The sequence below is a fragment of the Rhea pennata genome, unplaced genomic scaffold (assembly GCF_028389875.1).
Source record: "Rhea pennata isolate bPtePen1 unplaced genomic scaffold, bPtePen1.pri scaffold_46, whole genome shotgun sequence".
Classification (NCBI taxonomy): Eukaryota; Metazoa; Chordata; class Aves; order Rheiformes; family Rheidae; genus Rhea; species Rhea pennata.
The window spans coordinates 398,296-418,923 of record NW_026907685.1 but is presented as its reverse complement, the minus strand read 5'-3'; the positions used below and the strand labels follow the sequence as shown (position 1 = coordinate 418,923).

The window sequence follows — 20,628 nt, the reverse complement described above, 5'->3', positions numbered from 1 at the left end:
TTTTGGGATTAAGGGAGAGATTCAATTTGAGATTAAGGCACCTACATTTGAGGTTCCAAACGTACATTCCTCCCTCTGAGACAAATGTCTAAACATCAGTTTCAACCACTGTGGATCTAGGCGATGGAGGTGGAATTCAGTTGCCTAAACATAAGTGTCTAGCACCATCTCAGATGCCCTGGGCTATCTGACAGCCATACAGGGCTGGTGGATCTGGCACAGGATCTAAATCTTTCTGGAGCAGCAGAGAGATATCAGCTGAGATACCCAGAGTATTTCAAGTGACGTAACGTACATCTCTGTACATGGCCAAATGAATCCCACAGAAACAACTAAATCCCTCCTTATCTGTTGGCTTTAGGATAAGATGAACCATTCCCTGGCTTCTCTTGACAGCTCTGACTGGAAGTGGGATTTGGCTGCCTTAAAAAAGAAAGAAAGAAAAATAAAGAATCAAGTGACATTTGAGAGTAAATCACTGTAATAAAGGTGTTTTTTTGGAAGTATCACTCTCTGGAGCCGCTTCTCTTTTCCAGCTGGATGAATAGGAATGGCAGTTCCACCAACATAGATTCATCTTTATGCACTGATATTGCCCAAGATAGGAGACATAAGACCATATCCAGTATGTAGGGTTTTTCTGAAGGGACCCAGGCTGTTGGCAGTGAAAAGCAGATTTCTGCACAACACATTCTTGAGCCAAAAGTGCCTCTGATTGCATTTCCCATTGCCTCCTACCCCACACATGCTGCAAGGCAGAACATTTTTTGCACTAGTAGCTGTCTGGAGAAAAGTCTTCTCTTTAGGGCACATTTCACCTCCACATTCCTCAGGGTGTAGATCAAAGGATTGAGGACCGATGTGACAACATTATACATGAGGGTGGCTATCATGTCCTGCCTGGGTGAACTTCCCGAGGAAGGTGGCACATAATTAAAAATAACAGGGACATAGAATAAGACCACTACTGTGAGATGGGAGACACAAGTGGAGAAGGATTTCCTCCTTCCCTCCTTGGACTGGACTTTCATCCAGAGGAAGGAAAATATGTACAGGTAAGAGGAGAGTGTGAAGACAAAGGGGCCTATCACAATACTCCCAGTGATGATGTTGAGAAGGCTCAGGTTAATCTGGTTGCTATCGCAGGCCAGCCTCACCACAGGCTTGATGTCACAGAAGAAGTGGTGGATGTGGTTGGGGCCACAGAAATGCAGCTGGGAGGTCATGACTGTGTGCATCAGAGCATGAAGGAAGCCAGCAGCCCAAGTAGCTGCAGCCAGCAGCAGGCAGGCCCGTGGACTCATGATCAGGGTGTAGCGCAGGGGGTTGCAGATGGCCACACAGCGGTCATAGGCCATGACAGCCAGAAGAAAACCTTCACTACTTCCCAGGAAGTGGAAGAAGTGGAGCTGGCTTAGGCAGCCAGTGTAAGAAATGCTCTGGTGCCCTGAGAGGAAGCCAGCCAGCATCTTGGGTATGGTTACTGTGGAGTAGAAAATATCCTGGCAGGAGAGGTTGCAGAGGAAAAAGTACATGGGGGTATGGAGCCGGGGTTCACATACCACTACAGTCATGATTGCTGTATTCCCCAGCAGGCTGGACAGGTACAGCAGTAAAAATAGCATGAACAGGAATTGTTGTAGCCCTTGAAGATTGCTCAGGCCAAGGAGGATGAACTTCCTCACCTCTGTCTGGTTATCCATCCCTGCAGGGAAAGAGAAAATAACTTGGCAGTAACTTGCTGTCTTCTGTCCTGAGCTGTTATTTCCTTTTCCCAGAGTCCTCTTCCGTAAGGTGTATCATCAGCTGATGCTGCCTCAGGAATGGAAGAGATCAGCTACTGAGTCTGGAAAAGTGACTCGAAAGAATTCCTTGATTTTCCACCCCAGCTGTTTCAACAAATAATAGAAAATGTGGTAACCCAGATGGTCAGTACCAGTGTCAAAACTGCCACCTGTGTGCCAGCTCACTGAAAGGAACGGCGTATTTGAGAATAATGAGGAAAGAAAATTATGAGGGAGGGAGGGAAGAAGGAAGGGAGGGAGGGAGGAAGCTAGGAAAAAAAGGAAGTGAGGAACGAAGGGAGGAAGGAAGGATGAAGGAAGGAAGGACAGCTGGCTGGTTACCTAATTTTTAAGCAACGATCATTCTGAAATCCTATGTTTTCTTCTTTTTTTTTCTAATTCAGAAAAGGTTTTCTAATCATTTTCTTCATTCCAAATCCTAGCTGAATATACTGAATCTTTCCCAAAGCTGAAGTATTATTGTAGTTTAGTAGATCATATAACATACCACTCTCAAAGAAAATTAATGCAGACTGTTCAGTGGTGTCAGGAAACCTTTATATAGTACTCCCTTTCACTGAAACAATCACATTTCTTTCCAGTAAAGGAAAATTTCTCTCTCTCTGGTAACTTCTCTTGGGATCAAGCCTCTGAGCCTTATGGGACTTCATTTCAGAAAACATCAAGGCATAGCATTTCAGGGACGCAGAAAGCTCATGACGCTTGTGGGTTCAACTCATGGGGAGTTGAACTGATTGCTGATTATTTGTACGGCAAGCTCTCACAAGCAGGAGAAAGTTGTAGAATCAAAAGCCATTTATTGAAATACGCAACGTTATAGCATGTAATTCTCAGGGAGACCAATGGGGAATTTGCCAAGAAGGGTTTTATATGTTTTTGTAGTTTCCAAGCATAGTACATTGAATATGTATCATAGCTTCATTTGATCTGCTACAACTAAACAGCTGAACTTTGCCTCTGACTTAACATCTTTTGCTCCCTTTATAGTCCACAAAAATCTTAAAACTCTCGCTTTTCTTTTAACTTCTGAAGATGGAGATTGAACAAACTATGATAATTTTCAAGGGCTCCAAATATCTGTCTCACTGTCCTCTGTGCAAGCTCTATTTGCTGTGAGCAATGGCACCTGAAATCCACATCAAAGTGCCCATCTGCCTGATTGAGAACATGCAGAGGTGGGGGCTGGTGGTGCAGCAGAAGACCCTGCATGTAGGTGTTGTCATAGTTCACACAGCCTGTGGTGGTGGTGGCCATCACAGGGCTGTACTGAGCTGGCAGGTCCCACCTCATGACCAGGCAGGGTTGTGAGAGGATGGGAGAGGTGGTGAGCTGCCCAGGTACCAGCCCCTGGCAGCCAAGATGCCTTGGTTTTCCTGCTCTCTATCTAACACTACTGAGCCCCTTGTGTCCTCTCCACAGGTTTCTCTCTGGTCTTCGCCATGCAGTCCTACATCAAAGCTATCTGGATGTGCTGTGCTCCTCACCCGTGCTGGCCTGGACACACTGTGGTGCTGCCAGACACTGAAGGGCTGAGTGACATGGGGAAAGTGTGGAAGAAGCAGAGACTTCCTTTTGTGTTGACAAAACTCTTTGTGGAAGCTCTCAAGGGCCCAGCCATGTGGCAGGACTCAAGGTGTTCTCACTGCCTTCCCTCATGTGCCAGGAAGAGACAACCTGTGGGGCAGGAGGCCAGTGTAGAACTATGTGGATAAAGTCTTCTGGTGCATGAAGTCCTGCCTGGCATCCTTAACGTTTGCCTTTGACTGTCAGAGCCCTCATTCTGCCTGGGATCCTGGCTGTCTGCAGGGTACTGGAGGAAGTCTGTGGCTGGGGCCATGCTGGTTGGTGAGACATCATGTCTTCACAGCCACGCTCCCTCTCATTCTGGATCTGTGATTACTCAGCAGCCGTTAGGCTGGTGGGCCTTTTGAAATCTAGTGCCTTGCAGGCTTGCAGTGCCTTTTGAACTGGAGCTGTCTCTGTGGTGCTGACAGCCAGAGGAGCTAGAAGACTCCTGAGGTTGACAAGTTGCCAGATTCCTCAACACTTTCTAGTAATCAGAAGCCTGTGGGACTCTGAGAGTTAAGGGTTGAGGACAAGGTGGCTATAGGAAGACGTGGTGATATTACGTGTGTGAATCTCTCCAAAAAGCTGTCCCTGCCATGGCCCATGGTTGGACATTTAAGGCCTGGGAATTTAGAGCTTTACTCACTCTTAGGGGTCTTGCACAGAGTTTCTTGGTATGAGCCAGGCTTGTTCCAGAGCAATGCATGGATCTTTGAGCTAGCCATATTGCTGTCCAGTGCTCTGGTCTATAACAGCAAGGGCACCATCAACCAGCAGGCCATGGGCCAGCTGCAGTATCCTCAGCAGGGCAGCAGCACCAGAGAGACTGCCTCTCTCTAAGCGTTAGCTTAGGGGTTTGCACATTCCAGGTCCTCAGATGGCTGCTTTCTTTGGGGAGATCAGAGCCTCCTGGTGGGGCACAGTGACACAGGACCTCAGGAATCCTGTGCCCCACACCTCAGGCTGAGGGTTTCAGCCCTGCTCCTGCTGGTGACTTCAGGCTGTTCTCTGTCCCTGCAGAATCTCCACTTCTCCTTATTAAATGCTGATGGGTGGAAAGGGTAGAGTGCGCTGGCTTGAGGATCCAGGGTCTCTATTTCCTTAGCCAGCTCCCCAGCTATGTGACAAAGCTGATGGAGAATGTAAAGGTGAAAGCAACTCCTAGGGGGAGTGGAGATGAGCTGGAGGAGTCAGACAAAGTTTTCTAGTTCTCCCTATCCTTTCTCTGGGCTGTGCAGGACTTCACATTGTAACTGAAGGTGGATGGGAAGGAAATCTCAGAAGACAAGTACCTAGAGAATGTGCTGAAATTAAAGCCCGGTAGAGGAATGGCGCTGTGCTCGGTGCTGTGCTTCAGGAAGGGCAGGATGTGTCCAGCTCTGGACAGCTGCATTTCAGCGTAAGACAACAAAAGCCTAAGCCCTGTGAGCTTGCTCCCTAGCCTGCCTCCACAGGTAGCAGCCAGGAAACCTGGTTCTATAACCATTCCCAGGAATGCATTCACCAGTTCTCCCCACACCAGAAGTGCTTTGGTTTTGACCAGCTGGCCACCAAGAGGGACCTGCCACACTTGGAGGAGCATCATGACAGTGAGATTGAGCCTGAATTCCAGGAGCAGATGGTGAAATTATGCAGCCACATCTAGGAGAAGTTTACACCCAAGACCATCCATGGTGGCAACACAGTAGTAATGGGGAGCTGTGAGTGCCAAGGTCCAGAAGGTCAGAGCTGGCTAGTTGCTCTTGGGACTGTGCCTGAGGAAGGCTCAAATACATGGTCAGATGACGCAGGTGGGAAATGGAAGAGCTTTTCCAGCGGCTGCTATACTTGCTTCTTCATTTAGAGCCACTTCTCTTCCATTTCCCCTCACTGTACCCATTCTTGCTGCTCTGTCCCTTGCTGCTCTTGCAGTCTGAGCCACTGTGCTTCACCACTCCCAGCTGATCGGAGCTGAGGACGGTCTTCAGGGCACCTTCATTCCTCAGGAAAGGCACCCCTTGAAGGATGGCATGGGGACCAGCATGTGACTGAGTCTCGCTTCATGGGAACTAGAGAGTGACAGAGACCTCCTCATCTACTAGTGACAAACTGCTAGAAAGATCTCAGCCCCATGGGAGTATACTATCATGCCCGGAGACCTCTTACCTATCCTAGAGGATCTGGGTCAGGAGGGACATCTGGAGATCTATACTCAAACCTCTGCTCTGAGCATGGCTAACTTCCCAGGTAGATTACATTGGCCAGTACTTTGTCCAGGCAAGGTCTGAAAATCTCTGGGCCCTTGCACCCCTACTGCTCCACTCTCATGGTGACAGTTTTTTCCTAATACCCAGCTGAAATTTCTCTTGATGCTACTTGTGCCATTGTGCCTGTTGCACCTTCTTCTTCTGTTCCTCTGGCCTGCTCTGAGCACCTACATTAGACCGAGCAGAGATAGGCACTGCTTGTTCCTACCTGGGGTCAGAGGATGGCACATGGAGACTCATCTTTACCCAGTGCAGAGGGACTGTGGAGGTGCCCATGGGCTGACAAAAGAGCAGAACAGGGCAGAGGGAAGAAAGAAGGTCTCCAACAGCTCCTTGCCAAACCCCAGGTAGGATAGTATGGAAGACAGTGTTGAAAGTCTTGCTGAAGTCAAGGTAGGCAGCATCCACTGCTCTCCCCTCCTCTACACAGCCAGTCATTCCATAATAGAAGGCTATCATCAGGCTGGTTAAGCATGATTTCCGCTTGGTGAATGCAGGCTGACTACTCCTGATCACCTTCTTGTGCTTCATGTGTTTGCAAATAGCTTCCAGGAAGATTTGCTCCATCACCTTCCCAGGGATCGAGGAGAAGCTGACTAGCCTATAGCTCCCCTGATCCTCATCCTTGAATGTCAGAGAGACATTTGCTTTTTCCAGGACCTGCCCTGACTGCCAGGACCTTTCAGAGATGATGGAGAGTGGCCTAGCAAGGATGTCTGTCAGCTTCCTCAGCATTCATGGATGCATCTCATCAGGTCCCATAACTTCAATTTGTTCAGATCTTCTCTAGTCTGATCCCCCTCCACCAACAGTAAATCTTCACTGCTCATATTCCCATGGGTCTCAGGGACCTGAGACTCCTGAAGCCATGTCTTATCAGGAAAGACTGAGGCAAAGAAGGCACTGTAAACCTTTGCCTTTTCCATGCCCTTTGTTACCATGTCCCCTGCCCCATTCCTCACTGGGCCCACACCTCGTAAGCCAGCCTACGAGAAACTGGGAATCGCTCACGAAGACAGAAGGCAGCCTATGACTGGTAAAATACTATACGTTGAACCAATTTCATCAGTGCCTCTTTGATCTCTTTGTTCCTCATGCTGTAGATGACAGGGTTCACTGTTGGAGGCACCAATGAGTACAGAACAGCCACCACTAGCTCCAGAGCTGGGGAGGAGATGCATGGGGGCTTTAGGTAGGCAAACACTGCAGTGATGACAAACAGGGAGACCACAGTGAGGTGCTGGAGGCACATGGAAAAGGCTTTGTGCCAGCCCTGCTCAGAGGGGATCCTCAGCACGACCCTGAAGATCTGCACGTAGGACAGCACGATGAACACGAAACACCCACAAGCTACACAAAAGCTAACCACGGTAACCCCGGCTTTCCTGAAGTAGGAGTCAGAGCAGGAGAGCCTGAGGAGCTGGGGAATTTCACAGAAAAACTGCTCCACAACATTGCCTTGGCAGAGTGGAATTGAAAATGTGTTTCCAGTGTGCAGCACTGCATTGAGAAAACCACTGCCCCAGGCAGCTGCTGCCATTTTGACACAAGTTCTGCTGCCCATGAGTGTCCCATAGTGCAGGGGTCTGCAGATAGCAATGTAGCGGTCATAGGCCATGACAGTGAGAAGATGATATTCTGAAGAAATGAAGAAAAGAAATAGAAAGACCTGGGTAGCACATCCTGAGAAGGAAATGGCCCTTGTGTTCCACAGGGAACTGGCCATGGATCTGGGGACTGTGGTGGAGATGGAACCAAAGTCCAGGATGGACAAATTGAGAAGGAAGAAGTACATGGGGGTGTGGAGGCGGTGGTCGCAGGCTACGGCTGTGATGATGAGCACGTTGCCCGGGAGGGCAGCCAGGCAGACACCCAGGAACAGCGAGAAGTGCAATAGCTGCAGCTCCCGTTTGTCTGCGAATGTCAGGAGAAGGAACTCAGTGAGGAAGCTGCTGTTGGACATTATTTCCTCCCTCTGGTCAGTGAGGACTGTCAAAGGAAAAAAAGGCACCAAGAAATTACATGGACTTCCATGAGCAAAACACATTCCATTTCATACAGAAGCCCTCCGCATGGCCTCTTTATGCCTCTTGAGCACCTTTTGGCAGTTTCCTACCTTGAACTCCAGTTTGCACTGGCTGAGTGCACTATAAGGATCAGTGCCTTCTGCCCACGAGCAGCAGAGGAGTTAGTCCTGCTCTACAGCAGTGGGCACGTGGAGGTGACAGCTCCAGGAGATGGATGCCCTGAGTTGAGTGAAGGTGAGTTAATCCAGTGACCCAGTGGATATATTATCTCATTTACTACCATGAAAGATGAAATAAGCACCATGGCCAGCTGCTTCTCAGAGGAAAGAGGACTGGTTCATTGCCTACTTTCCCCTCTTGGGCAGATTTGTCTGTGTTGGAATCAGTCACCACCAGCCTCCTCTCAAAGCAATGAAAGACGGGAGTGACCCAACCCATTGTAGAGGGCTTTGTCCCTGACCTCACATCAATTTACCATGCGTGCTATTTTTCCAGACTATATGGATAACAGAGTGTGACAAGCTCTGATGTACACATTCTTCCATAGGTGAAGGTTCAGCACTTTCACATGCTGTTCTCCAGGAAATGAGGCAGAGCAGATGAGTCTAGCTGTACATTTATTTAATTTTCAGGTGCCCACATCATGTGATGTTCTCAATGGGAGAAATCCTTGACTTTTCCCTTGCTCTCCGTGTGAACACTAGTGAATCACTAGAGGCAGAAAAGCTCCTGCCGACCCAGGAGAGCTGGTCTGCTCATTCCCAGCTGCCTATGCTTGCCACCTCTCTCAGCTAGGGGAAGACTGCACTCAGACGTGACTCTGAAAAAGAGCTTGGACTGGTCAGAGAACAGAGTCCAGTTCAAAAACAAAAGAGATGCTGAGTGTGCCTGGGAACACAAAGGTCCCGCTTAGATCTGACCACATCTGGTAATGTTGCAGGACCTGTAGCGTGAAAGGCAGACCATTTGGTGGCAGCAGCTGGACAGGATTTTTCTGGTCCAAAGGGGAGGGTGAAAAGGTGCGGCTAGGGAAATGCCTGTGTCCCTCCAAAACTGCTCTAAACACAAGGACTGCCTGCCCTGCCATGCAGGTGACTGTCTCTTCAGACTGTGAGACAAATTCATGTTCTCTGGCCACTTGCTAGGACAGGAGCTCCTAGCGTTTTCACCTGATGTTAGCCAGATGATACTATTCACGGCACCTTAATCAGCACAATGCCATTCAACTTCTGTAATCTTGCCTTGCCTTGCCTTGCCTTGCCTTGCCTTGCCTTGCCTTGCCTTCCCTTCCCTTCCCTTCCCTTCCCTTCCTTTTTTCCTTTCTCTTTCTCTTTCTCTTTCTTTTTCTCTTTTTCCCTTTCCCTTTCCCTTTCCCTTTCCCTTTCCTTTTCCCTTTCCCTTTCTCTTTCTTTCTCTTTCTCTTTCTCTTTCTCTTTCTCTTTCTCTTTCTCTTTCTCTTTCTCTTTCTTTCTTTCTCTTCCTCTTTCTTTCTTTCCCTTTTTCTTCCTCTTCCTTTCTTTCCCCTTTTCTTTTCCTTTTTGTTTCCCTTTTTGTTTCCCTTTTTGTTTCCCTTTTTCTTTTTCTTTCCCTTTCCCTTTTTCCTTTTTCCTTTTCTTTTTCTTTGTCTTTGTCTTTCCCTTTTTCTTTGTCATTGTCATTGTCTTTGGCTTTGTCTTTGCCTTTTTCTTTTCTCTTTCCTTTACCTAGATTCAACAAGAGATTACTCCCAACACAGAGTCATGCCACCAAATGCATTTAAGCTGCAGGTGGCCATTTCTGCCTTACAGAGAAAAAGGTGTATGTAAGCTGTAGGCAAGATACCTGATGGAGTCAAGCATTATTCATGGGCAATATTGGGGTATTCCAGATCTGACCTCAGGTATTCAAGGCTCCTAAGACTTATCTTATGTCCAGAAATCAGCTTCTGAGCTGTTCTAGTTCCTCAGTAGAGTTAGAATAGAATAGAAATGTTTTTTGAATAAACACCACTGAAGGATATATTTATACCATCTACATCAAATGAGTATATTTTTTTTTAAGAAGAGAGAGGGTCATAAGTACGTCTGCTGCATTTGTGCATGTTACAGCCATAGCTAATTTTACTCTACAAGATCGTCTATCTATCAGCTAAGCTTTTTTCCTCTAGGTAAAAGAAACCTCGAGACAATTTTCTCTTTCCTGTTTTTCTGAAACATTGTAGAAACAAAACTGATATGAGAAAAAGAAGACATATTATCTATGAAAAAAGGCAAGCTCTTGTTCCCAAAGTGCAGAATGTAAAGCCAGAGGCACTTGTAATACAGATGTTATGTAGAACTAGCTCTTGTTCCTGTCCTCTCTCCAGCTCATCAGATATGACTCTTTTCCCGAGTCTCAGCCCTCCCAGGGATCTCAAGGAAGAGTTGGCTGGAGGAATGGCTGGAGGGATGGCTGCTGATCTTCTAATTGATTCCTGAAACCTTGTGTTGCAGACCAAAAAACAGACCACAATGCTTTCCTGGGGCTTCCTACCCCATGTCTGGGGAATTTGCTCGTGCCCTGGGCAATATGACATCCAGGCACCAGAAGAGCTCAGTGCAGTGCTGAAGCCGTTACACAGAGGCAGCAGGCTGTGGTCATTCAACTGCCTTTGCAACTAGCTGAGCAAAGAGCTACAGCAAAGCAAAAGTAAGGAGCTTCTGGCTACATGGAGGACTGTGAAGACAGAGACAGTGCTAACACTGGATAACTGCCCGCTTTTCCTCTGGCAAGTGGCACTGCCTGTTTGTTCAGTCACTTAGAGAGGGGGTCCTTGGCCTCTGTTCTCCTCTAACCCCCATATCCCTGGATCGCTTGAAAAATGAGTGCTGTGAACCCAGTCCTTGGCAAGAAGGATGCACTTTCCCTACTTGGCATATCCCTTGCCTATGATTTCAAAGCTGAGATGCAAAGACAGTTCAAGATACATGTTGTGATTTTTTAAGTGTAACCTGAAAGGAGGAGGGTTCTGTTGTCATTCACTTTGTGTACTTTTATACCTGTCGTTTGCTCTGCCAGCTGCCGCCGTGGGGCGGTACTAATGCTTCTAGGAGAGCCCACAGCATAAACCACCTGAAAGTGGCAAGTTTTCCTCAAGCAGAGGATTCAACAATCATCCTTACACTAGCCGATGCAGGTAATGCAGTGGTTTGGAACTAGAGCACAAGTTTGTCACTTTCCCTGCGGTCAATCTCTTCTGCTATACAGAATATATTTAAAAAAATGAAGTATTCCTTCTTTTTCCCTGTAGCAGGCAATCAAAATAGTAAGCCTTCACTTCACGGGAAAACTTACAAAAGTCTTCACTTGCTCCTATGGCCTGAGAGAAAGGCTCTGAGACTACAGATAGTGTCCCAACAAAAAAGCTGATGGCCTCTCTGCACCAGTTGGACTGAAAGAGTGTGGAGAGGGGAGGAGAGGCTACAGGCAGCCAAGAGGGAGCTGCCGGTGAAGGTGTGAGGGCTGCTTTAGGCTGTGAAGTCACTTGTGCTGCAGGAATGTGCTTGGTGAGGAGCATAAGGCAGGCATTGTGAGGTCTTCAGCAGAACCTTTGTGGGTAGTTAACAGAGGACCAAGAGGTTATGGGAGGGCAGAGGCAGAGACAGGTAGGAGGATGATCACTCGAGTGCTTATGAGGAGGTGCTCTGTGTTCCCTCAGCCAAACATGCCGGAGCTGGAGGCAAGCGTGCAAGGACAGGAAGGGCTCCCAGATGCTGGCCAAGAGAGAGGACATGTTTTGGGGAGGTAAGTTGCAACTGGGAGCTGCGAGAGCCCCTGTGGGCAGTCTCTCCCCCAAACCGAAGCACTAACCTGAAGCCATATTCTTCCACCTTGCTTCTCTCCTCCCTCCACTCACTGAGGCCAAATCCAAAGAGCTATGTTGAAGCTGCCCTCTCTGTCCCTTCCCCTAACCCTGAGCCTGTGCCTGAAGGTAATTGCTGGCCCTCATCCCTTGCCTAGAAGGGAGAAAGCGGGCTCGAGGCCTCCCTCCCACATAAAGCCAGAGCACTCTGCCCAAAGTCTAACCCCCACCGCAAACATTGATCGCAAATGCCAAGCCCAGCATTGAGCCAGCACCCAAAAGTTTTCCTTGATTCCACTAAGCACAAAGCCCAAACCCTATGTGCCTGCCTGAAGCATAAGCCTGAAGATGCTCCTACTCGGCCCCTAACGCTCCAGCCATCTTTTAAACCTCGCTGCAAGGGCTGTGGGAGCTGGGAGGCAGAGGAAGGGCAGGGCTTGTGGGGTGTTGGACTGAAAGGGCATGGTGCTGAGAGGAAAGGGGAGAGGCAGAGCAGAGGGAACAGCTGGTGAAGGTGTGAGGGCTGGGCTGCAGGTTGTGAGGTCTCTTGTGCTGCAGGAATGGGCTTGGTGAGGAGCATGAGGCAGGAGCAACTAGAGGACAGAGAATCTTTTACTGATTCCTCTCAGAGTCCAAGACACGGGGGAGCCTGCTACCATGTCAGACACTGGCTGCCCCTCTGGGTCCCACGTTTCATGAGGAAACTTCCACCTCCCCTGTTTTCCCTGGCTAGATAATTCATTCTTTGAATTTCAGAATGCAGTCACATGCTTTAGGACCTGTTTGTCACCATTCAAGGACAAGGCAGCTTGTTTAGCCAGATGTCCCCCTGGATTCCCACAATAACTATGCTGAATTTCAAATTTCAAAATTAGGATGAAACTTTCCTTGATGGGGCTGGAAATCAGCAATGAGCTACCTGGGAGCTTTGGAGAGGCATGGAAAGGACAGCCGCAGAAACAGGGAGTGCATCTCATTCCCTGCTCCCAAGGCAGCTCTCTCTCACAGCTGTGCCATAGATGTCCAGCTGCAGCAGTGGGAATTGCGTCCCAAGGATGGAGAGGATGTGTTTCTGCATGGGAGCTCCCACTGGTCCCCTTTTGCAGCAATGAAGGCATTAGAAAGGGAGGAGGCGCATTTCTTTGTGCTAAATTTCACCGACAAATGCAAAATAAAGATGGTTGGTGCCTGCTCCGAGCTGGAGTGACCAGCCTCTGCCTTGCAGTGGGTTTCTCTTCAGGCAGGATGAAGGGAGATGTGTTTAAACCCCCATGTGCTATCCCACAGTTATTTGCATGAATGTAACGGATAAATCTTTCTGTACAAAACACCATTCATCTCTGCTAGGAAGCTCCAGTGTGAGCACTGTCGGGGTGCTCATGTGGAGCTGCTCCATGACGACCCTCGTGTGTTGGGGACCTCTGCAAGGGGAGTCTCTGCTTGAGGCTTTCAAGCCAGTTCTTAGTGGAAAGTGGCCAAGCACTGGAGTGCAACCACCTGGGCACGCGGACAGAGGAGCCAATGCAGCCAGCCAGAACTCCTTCCTCTCACACTGCCCTATGTGTCAACCCCTATGAAATGCTCCTGTGAGATCGCCCCACTGGAAAGGTCAAGGGCAGTCCTGTCCTGCAAGCCTGTCCTGTCCTGAGCTCAGTAGTGGCCTTGAACTCTCTTGCAGGGGCATCTGGGACTTTTTCAACTGAATCCAGCAGGATTTGCCAAAATACACTGAGCTTTCCAGCTGGTGCTAGGGCTGCCACTCCAGTACTGGAGTCCTTGCCCAAAGCTCTGTGTAAGCTGGCTACACTCACAACCTGCATCTAATGGGCTAGTCGGGTAGATCCTCTCTCACTCTCATTCTCCTTTCCTCTTTTCTGAACACCTTTTATTATTGGCACACCAGTCACTCTTCTTCCAGTGCCTCCAGTCAATGCAATACATTTCTACTGACATTCTTTGCTGCCCCCAATACATGTAGTCTTTCTTTTTTTTAACTTTTTAGTACGAGTGATGGCTGGCATGGTAGGTATTTCATTATCCTACTTAAAGCTCCGTGTAAGTAGTTACAGTTAGCAAGTGAAACCACTTGGTAGCTCTCTGCCACAAGGGGAAACCTACTCTGCTGGCAGTAGGTGGTGGAGGAGACAATGAGAAGTGTGCTGCTGGACCTTGTACTAACAACAAATAAAAGGACTGGTTGGAGACATGAAGGCTGAGGGCAGAGTTGGCTACAGTGACCATGAGATGGTGGAGTTGAGGATCCTGCATGGAGGAAGCAGGGCAATAAGCAGGATTGCAGCCCTGGGCTTCTGGAGAGCAAACTTGGGCCTCTTCAGGGGCCTGCTCAGAGGAATTCCATGGGTTAGGACCTTTGAAGAAAGGAGACTCCAGGAGAGCTGGTTAATATTCAAGCATCACGTTCTCCAAGTGCAAATTCAGTGCATCCCTCTGAGGAAGAAGTCAAGCAAAGTGGGCAGGAGACCTGCATGGATGAGCAAGGAGCTCCTGGCAAAACTCAGAGAGAAGAAGAAAGGACACAGAATGTGGGAGAAGGGACAGACCACTTAGCAGGAATACAGCAACGTTGTCACAGAATGCAGGGCTGCAATGAAGAAGGCTCGGGCCCACCTGGAAGTAAATCTGGCAAGGGATGTGAAGGACAACAGAAAGAGCTTCTTCAAATACATCAGTAGCGGAAAGAAGCCTAGGGAAAATGTGGTCCCCCTGTGGAATTGGTGGAGGCCCTGGTGACAAAGGATACAGAGAAGGCAGAGTTACTGAATGCCGCCTTTACTTCACTCTTCACTGCTAAGGCCAGACCCCCAAGGAAGCTTAGAGCCTGGAGACAAGAGTGAAAGTCTGGAGAAAGGAAGACTTTCCCTTGGTTGAGGAGGATCGAATTAGAGATCATGCAGGCAAACTTGAGAAGCAAAGCTCCATGGGCCCACAAGTGCTGAGGGAGCTAGCAGATGTTATTGCTAGGGCACTCTCCATCACTTTGAAAGGTCATAGAGAACAGGAGCGGTGCCTGAGGGCGGGAAGAATGCCAGGATCACTCCAGTCTTCCAAAAGAGCTACAAAGAGCACCCAGGCAACTACAGGCAAGTAAGCCTCACCTCCATCCCGGGAAAGGGGATGGAACAGCTCCTCCTGGACGCCATCTCCAAGCACATGGAGGCAAAGAAGGTGATCAGGAGTAGTCAGCATGGATTCAGCAAGGGGAAATCCTGCTTCACCAATCTGAAAGCCTTCTCTGATGGAATGCCTGGCTGGGTAGATGAGGGAAGAGCAGTGAATGTTGTCTACCTTGACTTCAGCAAGGCTTTTGACACTGGCTCCCATAACATCCTCCTAGAGAAGCTCAGGAACAGTGGGTTAGATGAGTGGACTGTCAGGTGGATTGAGAAGAGGTTGAAAGGCAGAGCTCAGAGGGCTGTGCTCAGCAGCACAGAGTCTAATTGGAGGCCTGGAGTTAGCAGTGTCCCCCAGGACTCAGTGCTAGGTCCCATCCTGTTCAACCTATTCCTCAGGCACCTGGAGGAAAGGACAGAGTGCCTCCTCAGCAAGTCTGCTGAAGCTACCAAGCTGGGAGGAGTGGCTGATACGTCCTGAGGACTGTGCTGCCATTCAGAGAGACCTGGCCAGGCTGGAGAGTTGGGTGGAGAGGAACCTCCTGAGGTTCAACAAGGGCAAGTGCAGGGTCCTGCTCCTAAGAAGAAATAACCTTGTGCACCAGTACAGGCTGGGGGCTGAGCTGCTGGAAAGCAGCTCTGCGGAGAAGGACCTGGAAGTGCTGGTGGACAACAAGCTAACCCGGAGGCAGCAATGGGCCCTTGTAGCCAGGAAGGCCAGTGGTATCATGGGGTGCATTAGGAATAGTGTTGCCAGCAGGTTGCGGGAGGTGATCTTCCCCCTCTGCGCAGCCCTCGAGAGGTCACATCTTGAGGACTGCATCCAGTTCTGGGCTCCCCACTACGAGACATGGAGCTACCATTGGAGAGAGTCCAGTGTAGGACTATGAAGATGATTAGAGGACTGGAGCATCACTCTGATGAGGAATGGCTGCAAGAGCTGGGCCTGTGTAGCCTGGAGAAGAGAAGCCTGAGAGGGGGATCTGATCAATGTCTCCAAATACCTTAAGGGAGGGTGTCAAGAGGATGGAGCTAGACTCTTTTCAGTGGTGCCCAGTGACAGGACAAGAGGCAACGGGCACAGACTGAAACACAGGAAGTTCTGCCTGAATGTGAGGAAAAATGTCTTTGCTATGAGAGTGACAGAGCACTGGAGCAAGTTGCCCAGAGAGGCTGCGGAGTCCTCTTCTCTGGAGATATTCAAAACCCGCCTGGACTCAATCCTGTCTAACATGCTCCAGTTGACCTTGCTTGAGCGGAGGGGGGCTGGACTGCATGATCTCCAGAGGTCCCTTCCAACCTCAACCATTCTGTAATTCTGTGTGATTCCTTGTGGGTCATTGTTTGTGGCTTTTTAGCAGGGTGATACTCCTGGGAGTAAGGTACAAGTAGGCCTGGTATAAATTTTGAGATGATAGGAAGACGAGCCAGGGACATGTTGTTGGACTGCTCTAGGCATGCAGAGGCAAGCTTGCTGTGCCCATAGCTCTTACCTGTGAGTCCTGGCTATTAAGGAAGGATTTGAGGAGGGTGCAGTTCCTAGGAGTAAGCTGTGAGTAGGCCGGGTGTAAGTGTTGGGAGGGTAGGAAGGTGTGCCAGGCAGGTGTTGTGGGGCTGCTCACGGCATGCAGAGGCAAGATTTGTGTGCTCAGAACTCTTCCCAGTTAGTCCTAGTTCATGGAGGAGGTGTGTGAGCAGGGTGACACTCTCAGGAATAAGCTGAGATTTCCCCTGGCCTTAAATATTGGGAGGGTAAGAAGGCAACCAAGGCGCATGTCGTGGGGCTACTTTTGGCCTGCAGAGGTAACACTGGCATACCCAGGGTTCTTCTGCCTGTGGTCTGGTTGGTGGGGGAGGTGTCTGTGCAGGGTGGCACTCCTAGGTATGAGCTGTGAGTAGGCCTAGTTTAAGCGTCAGGAGCGTAAGAAGGGAATCAGGGCACATGATGTGGGCAGGCATGCAGAGGCAAGATTTGGCATGCTCAGAGGTCTTCTTTCTGTGTCCTGGTTTGTGGGGTAAGCATTTCAGCAGGGTGCTAGGATGAAGCTGTGAGTAGGTCTGGTATAAGTGTCAAAAGGGTAGGAAGACGAGCCAGGCATGTGTTGTGGGGCTGCCCTAGGCATGCGGAGGCCAGCTCAGCATGCCAGGACCTCTTGGCTGGGTGTCCTGGTGGGTGTGGTAGGTGTCTGAGCAGGGTGGAACTCCTAGGATTAAACTGTCAGTAGGACTGGCCTAAGTGTTGGGAGGGTAGGCACATGGTGTGAGGGTATTCTAGATCTGTGGAAGCAAGCTTGATATGCCCAGGACTATTCCCTGTGACTCCTGGTTGGTGAGGGAGGCATCTGAGCGGGCTGGCACTCCAAGCAGAAAGTTGTGAGTCAGCATGGTGTACGCGTGCAGAGGGCAAGAAGGCAAGCCAGGCACATGTAATGAGGCTATCCTCGGTATGCACAAGGCAAGCTCGGAATGCCCAGAGCTCCTGCCTGTGTGTCCTAGTTCATGTGGGAGGCTTTACAGAAGGGTGACTACCCTGGGAATAAGTTGTGAGTAGGCCTGTAATAAGTTCCAGGAGGTAGGAAGACAAGCCAGGCTCATCTTGCAGGGCTGCTCTAGCCATGCAAGAGGGAAGCTTGATGTGCCAGAGCTCTTACCTGTGAGTCCTGGCTGTTGAGGGAGGCATTTGAGAGCATGGAACTCCTGTGAGTAAGCTGTGAGTAGCCTCGTGTCAGTGTTGGGAGGGTCAGAGGGCCAGCTGGCATGTTTTGTGGGGCTGCTCTGGGTATGCATGAGGCAAGCTTTGCATGCCCACAGCTCTTCCTTGTGAGTCCTCGTTTGTGGGGGAGGCGTTGAGCAGGGTGGTACTCCTAGCAGAAAGCTGTGAGTTGACCTGGCGGAAGTTTTCAGAGGGCAAGAACACAAGCCAGCCATGTGTCATGACACTACTCTTGGCATGAAGAGGCAAGCTTTGCGTGCCGACTGTGGGCAATCTACAGATGTTCAGTGAGAGCCACCATCTTCCCCATCTTGATTCTGCAGCACATGCTGGATGTTGATTGCAGACCTTCACAACTGCCATACTCCCGTCCGTTGCCTCCTTGCTGGAACCAAGCATGGGACTTGTCACAGTAGGTAAACGGATTGCGGCCCCTGAGGGAGATGTCAGCTCACTGCCTACCTCATGCTTCTGCGGGGTTTCCCCAGCGTCCAGTCATCAGAGGTGATCTGACAGGTGCCAGCACCTCATAAACCTCAGGCAGATCTTTAATGCAGTCGGGGATGGGCATGAGATTACTCCCTTCCCGTCCATCACAGTCCAAATTGAAAAATGTCAAGTTTTGAGAAAGGTGGACCCATTCCGCTGATGTTACTCTTGCAGGCTTTGGCACTGCAGTCTCTTGGGAGATCTCTCCCATTTGGGTGGCCACTGACACAAAATTCACAACCCAAGGTTTTTAAGGGTTGGTGAACATATCTGTGGGGGTTCGGATATGACCGAGAAGCACCAGCCCACCAAGCTCAACTGGTGCGCCTTCGATCAGCCCTCAGGCTGATTTTGGGTCCCCTCGTATACTATTGACTGGTCGGTGAGGTCAGTCACTAGCGTAACTAAGGTCTCATCTTTTTATGAACCACAGAGTACTGTGGCACCTTTTCCGATCTGATTATAAAGGCGACCTGCCCGCCTGAGTCAAATCCGGTGACAGTCATTTGAGAATAAGATCACACACCCCAACCATACAGCTCGACCACACGGGAGCCAGGCAAGGGCAAAATTCAGCGTTTCCAGAAGACTGAGCAAGCCCGTGTCGTCTGCATGAAGAATTTTGCTGTTGCCTTCGGAAGAAGGACTTTGTATTACAAAGAAAACCTCTGTATTACAAACAAAATTTAAACATCCTTACCTTTGCTGGCCAAGATGTGTATAACATCGACAGAGGAAAGGAGAGCTCTTCTTGTGAAGGCCCTCGCTGTCCTCTTCATGTGGCTAGAAGAGAGTCCAAGGTCATCGAGCAATCCATCATTGCCCTCATACTGCTTCCCTTGAGGGCCAGTTGGGAAGCCCAGGAACTCAACCACTCCAGCTCTTGTCCTTTCTTTCACTTGCTCTTCTAGATGTTGATATTTCTGAATCTTCTCAGTCGCTGCATCTCTCAGAGATGGTAGTCCACTCTCACAGTGTACCATAAGGTCCACCACTTTGCCCACGTTCTCTTCACCATTACCAAATCCAGTTTGAGGAGCTCATTGTTCTTGTCCCTGAAGTGCAGTTCTGTGATTACCTCCCACTCCAGTCGCTTCGCCTCCTTGGCCAGTGCTCCACATAAGATGTTATGATGTCGAATCTGGGCCTCCTGGACCACAGGACAGTAGCCAATGATATGAGAGCAAGTTTCAAGGCTGCAGAACAATGTCTATAATTCTTCGGTACCTCTCCTCCCAGTCCAGGCACCAAATACTCCCGGGTGGGATAGACATTGGCCCGTAGCTGGATTGCTGTCATCAACTTCCCGTGAGGAACAGCTCTATAATATACCAGCCAATCATTACTGATGGTATCATTTTCAAAGTTCGTAATTCCACGGCCTTGCAATTTAAGATTGCTCCAACTCTCTAACTCTCGTTTCCTCCACTTGCTAGGTATTGGGTAGGCAACTTTTGGAGCAGGACACTCCCACTCTGAAGAGCACTCATTGCCTTCCAGGGCGGATGGGACTATTGTAAAGAATTCATCTCATACTGATGGCACTTTATGGGCTCTCCCTCCAGCAGCGATCCAGACCTTCTGTAACTCTTGCTGAATCCCTTCTTCAAGAACTACAGTCCTTGTGATGTAATCGCTGCAGTGAACGATCCTCAACAGCTGGTGAGCCTGTACTGTCAGAATTTGGCTCGCAAGCCGTGTCAGCCCCAAACCGCCATTTTGATTGCTGGCATATAGAATGGCATCACAAGAACTGGAAGGTGGGTGAAGCCAGCTCTTCACCGCTGTTCTAATTGTGAGGTGCAAGGAATGCAGGTATGTGGCATTCACCCCGGCATGATCTGCTGCATACGGCAGTTGCGGGACTGCATACACCTCTGCTCCCAGAGTCATCTCGCTGGTTCCTAGTAAATGGAGAAAAGGAGAGTTAGAAAACTGGGCCAATCTAAAATCACAAGGCCATGGTTTTAAGAACTTTGAAAATGATAACATCAGTAATGACTGGCTCGTGCACTATTGAGGCATTCCCCACAGGAAGTTGATAACAGCGATCCAGTTGCAGGCCAAAGTCTATCCCACTCAGGAGAATTTAGCCCGTGGACCAGGACAAGAGGTGCCTAAGAATTGCAGACATTGTGCTGCGGCCTGGGAAACTTGCTGCCATATTATCGGCTACTGTCCTGCAGTCCAGGAGGCCCAGATTTGGTGACATCACATCTTGTGTGGATTGCTGGCAGAGGAGGCAAAGAGACTGGAGTAGGAGGCAATTATGGAACCCCACTTCAGAGATAACAACAACAAACTCCTCAAGCCAGATTTGATAATGGTTAAAGGATCCCAGGTGAAAGTGGTGGGCATTACAGTGCACTATGAGAGTGAGTTAACACCCCGGAGTGACGCGGCTGTAAAGAAAGTCCAGCAATACCAATATCTGGAAGAGCAAGTGGAAGAAAGGACAAAAGCTGGTGTGGTTGAGTTCCTGGGCTTCCCGATCAGTGAGCGAGGGAAATGTTATGAAGGCAATGGGGGATTGCTCGCTGATCTTGGGCTCTCCTCCAGCCACATGAAAGGGATAGCGAGACTCTTCTCTAGAGGAGCTCTCTAGAAGAGCTCTCCTGTCCTCCGTTGGTATTGCCCACATCTTTGCCAGTAAAGGTAAGGGCATTTAAACTTTCTTCTATTTCATCACAGTGACTTTGTAGCACAAAGTCCTTCTGTGGAAGGCAACAGCAAAATTCTTCACACAGACAACATGAGCTTGCTCAGTCTCCTGGAAGTGCTGAATTTTGCTGTTGCCCAGCTCCCTTGTGGTTGAGCTTGTAGTGTTGGGA

The 20,628-nt window shown here is 49.4% G+C and overlaps 2 protein-coding genes and 1 pseudogene across 2 annotated transcripts; 1 reads left to right on the top strand and 2 right to left on the bottom strand.

Annotated features, from left to right (window-relative positions):
• Positions 1 to 734: 734 nt before the first annotated feature.
• LOC134154826 (olfactory receptor 12D2-like) lies at positions 735 to 1,703 on the bottom strand. Its single transcript, XM_062601476.1, has one exon. It carries the CDS (start codon positions 1,701 to 1,703, stop codon positions 735 to 737), a length of 969 nt encoding a protein of 322 aa, XP_062457460.1.
• Positions 1,704 to 2,924: 1,221 nt separating this feature from the next.
• Positions 2,925 to 5,016, top strand: LOC134154852 (guanylate-binding protein 1-like; annotated as a pseudogene).
• A 1,628-nt stretch (positions 5,017 to 6,644) lies between these two features.
• Positions 6,645 to 7,580, bottom strand: LOC134154825 (olfactory receptor 14C36-like). Its single transcript, XM_062601475.1, has one exon. The coding sequence runs from the start codon at positions 7,578 to 7,580 to the stop codon at positions 6,645 to 6,647; it is 936 nt and encodes a 311-aa protein (XP_062457459.1).
• Positions 7,581 to 20,628: the final 13,048 nt, after the last annotated feature.

Bases quoted from the DNA above. Each gene is read 5' to 3' on its own strand.
- LOC134154825 (XM_062601475.1), bottom strand. From the start codon at position 7,580: ATGTCCAACAGCAGCTTCCTCACTGAGTTCCTTCTCCTGACATTCGCA.
- LOC134154826 (XM_062601476.1), bottom strand. From the start codon at position 1,703: ATGGATAACCAGACAGAGGTGAGGAAGTTCATCCTCCTTGGCCTGAGC.